This window comes from Apium graveolens, chromosome 1 (assembly GCF_009905375.1).
Source record: "Apium graveolens cultivar Ventura chromosome 1, ASM990537v1, whole genome shotgun sequence".
Lineage (NCBI taxonomy): Eukaryota > Viridiplantae > Streptophyta > Magnoliopsida > Apiales > Apiaceae > Apium > Apium graveolens.
The window spans coordinates 124,677,443-124,684,568 of NC_133647.1; the positions used below are offsets into that span (position 1 = coordinate 124,677,443).

At 41.8% G+C, this 7,126-nt stretch overlaps 1 protein-coding gene across 1 annotated transcript; it reads right to left on the reverse strand.

Moving 5' to 3' along the window:
• Nucleotides 1-5,454: 5,454 nt before the first annotated feature.
• Nucleotides 5,455-6,687, reverse strand: LOC141706224 (uncharacterized). Its single transcript, XM_074509037.1, has 2 exons — nucleotides 6,129-6,687; nucleotides 5,455-5,837 (listed from the first exon to the last, which is right to left on the reverse strand). The coding sequence occupies exons 1-2, from the start codon at nucleotides 6,685-6,687 to the stop codon at nucleotides 5,455-5,457; spliced, it is 942 nt and encodes a 313-aa protein (XP_074365138.1).
• Between the last annotated feature and the right edge of the window lie 439 nt (nucleotides 6,688-7,126).

Here is a 7,126-nt window from a genome sequence, read left to right on the forward strand (position 1 = left end):
TATTTATGCAGATTCCCTCACCGTGGGGCTTAGGTTTCCTTTTCACGAGTTTATCCCTAGGTTGTTAGCTGACTTACAAGTTAACCCTTGTCAACTTCCACTCAATGCATGGAGGAACGTCCTATGTTTTATGGTTCTATAACTTAGGCAGGGTTTTCCCCTTTCTGTAGCCGTTTTTAGGAAAATATTTCAGTGCTATAACAGTGCCCAGACCTCTTGTGGTTGGGTTTATATCAGGCAGAGACCCAAATGTCCATAAATTTTCAATAGTGCTTTCATCCCTAATAACAACCAGGATTGGAAGGACAATTTTGTTGGGTTGAGATGGGAGAACGGTGATTGGGGCACACTTTTTAGATCATTCTTCGGTAAATTTAGTGATGGTAGCCCCAAAACCCTTCACCTATTAGCTGAGGAAAACCTTATATATAGTGAGCTTATAAAAGATGAAGGCAAGACCGCAAGTTGGACTTTGTAGGAAGAGTTTTCGGGCTGATGCGGGACTTTCTTCAGTCATATTGTAGGGTATTTCTCTTCCTCTTTACTTTTGTTTTCCTTTTTCATATGTTATTAACGTATCTTATCCTTTGTTTCTATTTTCTTTTCAGCGGCTCTGAAGATTAACAACGCAACTGTGCCGGTTTTCGAAGGAACGACCAGGATGAAGAAAGCCCGACTTGCAGGGCTAGATACTCGTAGGTAGGCTACTGAGCCCAGCTTCCTGAGGAAGCACAAAGAACCTGTGGTGGAGGCCTCCTCAGCTGGAACTGAGGCCACAACCATTCCTGTTCCACCGCTACGGGATCATTCCAACCCCTCTAGGGATTTCGTCGAGGGGATACCGTGGTTGGCTCCACGAAACATGCTTGGGATTGGTCCTACCATTCTATTACCCCTAAGAAATTTACGGATGTTGTGGATGGACAGGACCTAGAGCGGGTGAAGCTCATGGGAGCCCAATCCATTGCTTCGGTATGCCATTTCCCTGTTTATTTTAACTCTCTTTTTTTGAAGCATTATTCTTGCCTTGTCTCATGTTTGTTATTGTTTTAGAACAATGCTCATTTCCAGGAGGCCATTCGACATGTCGAATCCCGGAAGAAGGCTTCAGAGAAATCCAACAGGGCCCTAAGGAAGCAGAAGACCAATCACACTGCTCTGGAGATGAAAATGAAACGCAAGGAGGATGAACTTTCTGAAGCCAACGCGGAGTTGGTGAAGCTCAAGGTTGAGCGGGACATGACTATAGATGCCTATCTAGACACAGATGAGTTTGCTCAGTCTAAGCGGGTCAGGGACGGTACGGTGTTTCCCGAATTTTTCAGGATTGGCTGGGGTACGACCCTTGGGACCGTGAACAATGCTTGTCCTGATATTAACCCGGAAAACCACCCTTTTCCGGATGACGAGGCCCTTCTATAGAGGTTTCGCACTCGCGTGGTTGTCTCTTAGGACGTCCCTCGTACCGAGCTTTTTTCTCCTCCCGAGTCATCTTCCAGACCTGATGTAAAGGACTCCAACACTTCTTCTGATGAGAGTGGTAGCGAGGAGGCATCTAGCGAGAGCGAGGGAGAGGGTGATATGGATGTTGAGGCTTCTTCTGCCCATTGAGGCTCTTATTAAGCCCCGTGTGGCTGTTTATTTATGCACATTTATATTTAAAACTTGTAGTTTTTCTTTATGTATTGAACTATTATCCTTTTCATTCTCGCGCTTTGATTTACTTATCATAACTTCATGTTTCATAGAAACTTAGTGCCATATATTGAAAATTTTAGAAGTCTTTGGGATCCAATCCTTACATAAACTTTATAAAACTAAGCTTAAAATATAAATCCTAACTGGAATACAAATCCTAAGGAGCCAAAGCTCATGGTTTTTCTGGACCTTATTACTGCATTAATAAGTATTAGTAGGTAAGAACTTCTTTTTTAGAGGTATATATAATAAGTCTTTAGGTTCTGAGCATGCTAAGTCCTTGGTACTTCATCCCCATCCAAAATTTCCAACTTGTAAGATCCTCTTACTTGAACGCTTTTAACCTTATACGGCCCTTCCCAATTTGGGGAAAGTTTTCCTTTCTGTCCTACTCCAGAGGCTTCCACCTTCATTAAGACCAAATCACCTTGCTTGAAGAATCTTTCTTTCACCCTTAGGTTGTAATAGAAAGAAGCTTTCTTTTGATACTCCACAGTCCTTGCATGTGCTTCATCTCGCACTTCATCTATTAAATCCATGGCTAATCTTTTCCCTTCCTCATTTTCCTCAACATTGTAGGCTTGGATTCTTAAGATGAATGTGATATCTCCACTGGAATGACCACTTCTGCCCCATATACTAACATAAAGGGTGTTGCTCTTGTCGTGACTGTACATGTGGTCCTATAAGACCAAAGTATTGAAAGTATTTCATCCACCCAGTTATTCCTGGATTTCTTAATCCTCTTCTTTAATCCATCTAAGATAATCCGATTTGCCACTTTCGCTTGCCCATTGGCTTGAGGGTGGGCTACGGAAGTGAACCGCAGTTCAATCTCATTTTTCTCACAATACTTCTTGAATTCCTCATTATTGAATTGTATTCCATTATTGGTTACCAAGATGTGAGGAATTCCATATCTGCACAAGTTATTTTCCCACTGGAATTGTGCAGCCTGCTTGGTCGTAATTTTGGCCAAAAGCTTGGCTTTGATCCACTTAGTAAAGTAGTCCATAGACACAATCAAAAACTTTATTTGTACTATGGCCATGATAAAGGGCCCGAGAATATCCATTCTCCACATGGCGAAGGGAATAGGAGAATTTATGGAAGTTAGCATCTCGGGAGGCTGTCAAACAACTGGTGCATATTTCTAACAGTGATCACATTTCTTCATATAGTACTTGACATCAACCATCATTTATGGCCAGTAGAAGCCTAAACAAGTTATCTTGTGCGCAAGGGACCTGCCCCTCAAGTGTTGTTCATAAATACCTTTATGCACTTCTTCAAGGGCCAATCGTGCCTCGTCGGGCCAAAGGCACCTAAGGTAAGGAACCACATAAGATCTCTTGTATAGGATTCCGTCAATCAAAGAATATCTCAGTGCTTGCACAACCAACTCTTGCAATTCCTTCACATCACATGGGGGCCAGCCAGTTTGGATATGGCCCTTAATGGGATCTATCCATGATCCTCCAAGCCTTATGGGGGTAACAAGCTTAACATCAATGCTTCGTGTTTTCAAGACACGAAAATACATGCTCCCAAAACTTTCTTTCACCTCCGAGGAGGCAAATTTGGACAATGCTTCGGCCTTAGCATTTTCTTCTCCCGGTATATGCTCGACATGTCACTCATCGAATTGAGTCATCACAGCTCTCACTAGACGTACATACTTTGCCATGGTCTCGTCCCTTGCTTCGAACCTCCCGTAACCTGGGATACTATAAGTTTCAAATCCCCACGAACTTTCAAGTTTTTGACTTTCAATGTCCCAGCTAGGCCTAGTCCAGCGATCAGAACTTCGTACTCAACCTCATTATTCGTGGTGGGAAAATCTAACTTCATAGCCTATTCAATTAAGAACCCATCGGGGCTTTGTAAAACTAGCCCTGCTCTACTTGAATTTGTTTTTGATGCCCCGTCAAAATAGAGTACCCAGAATTCCTTATCCTTGATCTGCCCTCCTTCCTCTTTGCCCTCCACGACTTAAGGTGTAATATATTCCTGCCCCTCGACTTCTTGGTTGGCAATGGTACATTCAATCACGAAGTCAGCTAAGGCATGGGCTTTGATCGCCGTTCGGAGTTTATACTTAAGATCACATTCCCCCAGCTTTATGGCCCATTTGATCAGCCTTCCACTGGATTTAAGACTGTGAATGATGTTTCTCAAAGGATGGTTTGTTAGTACCTCGATCTTATGAGCTTGGAAGTAAGGATGCAACTTCCTTGAGGCCATAACCAAGGCTAAGGCGAACTTTTCTATAGCTGAATAGTTCAACACAACCCCATGTAGAATCTTGCTGACATAATATATATGGGTTGCTGAACTTTAAAAGCTCCTCCTTCACCAACACGGCGCTCAGGGAATTTTCAGAAACAACCAAATATAAGTACATAGTTTTATCCAAGACTGGCTTAGCCAATAGAGGGGCTTGAACCATGTATTTCTTCAACTCCTCAAACGCCATATGACTTTCATCATTCCATGCGAAGTCTTCCACTTTCTTCAAAGCTTTGAAGAATGGCAAGCACTTGTCCCCGGACTTAGAGAAGAAATATCCCAAAGCTGCAACCCTTCCGGTAAGTTTTGAACATCCTTTACGGAATGTGGAGGTTCCATGTCTAAGATGGCCTTTATCTTGTCTGGATTGGCCTCAATTCTCCTTTTAGAAACCATCAATCCTAATAAATTTCCAGAACATCCTCCAAAAGCATACTTGGCAGGATTCAACATTATTTCATGATATCTTAAGACCTGAAAGGCTTCCCTCAAGTGGGTTACATGGTCTGTCTTCTTGAGACTCTTGACTAACATGTTATCTATATAAACCTCCATGGTCTTCCCAATAAGGTCCTTAAAAATCTTGTTCACCAATCTTGGTACGTGACTCATGCATTCTTGAGACCAAATGCCATAGCAAGGTAAAAAAAAATACCAACGTGAGTGATAAATGATACCTTGGGATGTCATCTTTATGCATCTTGATATGATTGTATCCGCTAAATCCATCCATGAAAATCAGCATCTCGTGCCCCATGGTAACATCTATCAGAGTGTCTATCCTTGGGAAAGGGAAACAATTCTTCAGACATGCATCATTCAGATCCGTGAAATTAACACATATTTTCCATTTTCCATTAGCCTTCTTTACCATTACAGGATTCGTTAACCATTTCAGAAACTGTATCTCTTCAATGAAACCAGCCTCTAAGAGCTTCTCAACTTCTTGCTTGATAGCTTCCTACCTTTCAGGGGCAAAACTCTTTTTTTTTGCTTTACGGTCTTTCGATTTGGATCCATGTTCAACTTGTGGGTGATCAACTCTAAGTCTATACCGGGAATATCTGCTGCCGACCATGCAAACACATCATTATTCTCTTACAAGAACCTTATTAACTTTCCTTTAAGGGGCTCCTCCAATGATGCTCCAACGAAAGTTACTTTCTCGGGATCCTCGGGAGTCAAAGGGATCAGGATCAAGTCTTCTGCCAGTTTTCCTCGTTTCTAATCATTCTCATGAATATCCAGATCTTCAATGGGCAAGACCTGCCCCCGGCTCCATATGCCCTCATTGAGGCTACATAACAGCTTTTGGCCATCTTCTGGTCTCCTTTTTTTTCTTCTATCCCACTCTAGTTGGAAACTTGATCACGGAATGGTAGGATGAGGGGACTGCCTTGAAGGCATGTATATATGTCCTTCATATGATTGCATTATATGTTGACCCAGCCTTAACCACCACAAAGTTCAACATCTGTGTGGCCTGTCTTGGCTCCTGCCCATTGTTAAAGGTAGTTTAATTTTCCCTTCAACCAGACATTCGACTCCAGCAAAACCATATATCGGCATATCAGTCGGGGTCAATTGAGAATCGTTGTATCCCATTCTTATGAAGGTATTAGGGCGTAAGATGTCTATCGATGCTCCATTGTCTACAAGGACTCTCTTTACTGGGTTGTTTCCTATGATAGGTGTTATGACTAGGGGATCGTCATGGGGAAAATTCATCCCTTTCAAGTCAAAGTCATCGAATGCCATTGTTACTCCTGTCTTGTCCCTCTTCAGAGCTTCTGCAATGATGTGCATGACTTCTCTAGCATAAGCTTTCTTTGAGTTTTTAGACGAGTTAGCTGCAGTTGGTCCTCCAAGGATTGTATTTATCATCGGTCATCGGGGTTGGGGATATCACCCCTGATCATCTTGATCCCTCCTACGGTCATCAAAGTTCCTTCTTCTATTATTGTTTCTTTCTCCCCTCTCCCCATCTCCAGTATACTTACTCAATCTTTTTTTTCGAATAAGGAATTCAATTTCGTCTTTTAGTTGTCAGCACTCGGTGTCATGACCAGTATCTTTGTGAAATCGATAATATTTGCTTTTATCTAGCTTGGCAGGATCAGCCTTCAGGGGTTTAGGCCAACGAACATCCTTATCTCTCTCGATTTCCATTAAGATCTGAATCCTAGGAACATTCAACCTATCATACTCGGTAAACTTTTGTCCAGGCCTTCCTTTCTTCATATTTAAGTCAGCCTCTTTGTTAACCCGCAGATACTTGTCCTTCACATCATACTCTTGATCTATTTTCCTCTTTTTGCTACCAACGAGCTCATTGTTTACCACCATCTTTTTCATGCTTTCCTCAACTTGGATATATTTTTCTGCTCTACTTTGGAGTTGTAGCATATTTTCAGGTGGCCGCTTGGCCAGAGACATCTTGAAGAACTCATCTTTTGTTCGTTGTTGCAACGCTATCATAGCTACCTTGTCATCAAGATCTGGGACTTTTGAAGCCTCCTTTATGAATCGATTCAAGTAGTCCATAAGAGACTCATTTGCCCCCTGCACTATACTCATGAGAGAAGCGGAGCTTTTTTTATGCACATTCCCGCTGATGAACTGCTTGATGAAATCTTGACTTAAATCGCTAAATAATCCAATTGAGTTCGGTGGCAGACGTCTGTACCACCTTTGGACCATGCCTGATAAGGTTTGAGGGAAAGTCCGGCATTTGATCGCATCATTCACAGGCTACAGCAACAGTGCATTAGAGAAGGTCCTGACGTGATTAGCAGAATTCCCCGTTCCATCATAGGCCTTTATAGTTGGCATATTGAAATTTCTTGTGATATTGGTGTTCATGATTTCTGTTAGGTCACACACACACACTGTAGAAGGGGTGAATACAGTGTATAGTACACTCAAATCGAACTTTAAGAACTTAAGTAACATAAAATAAACTTTATTGAAATAATAAACTCTGTTACAGTATGGAACTGTTACCTCTCAGTGATGAACAAATATGACGAGAGCTGCTAGGGTTACAATGAATAATCTTCTCTAATAATGATAACACATATAGTGTAAACCCTATGTCTGTATTTATATACTACACAGTTACAAGATAATCGCTAATTGA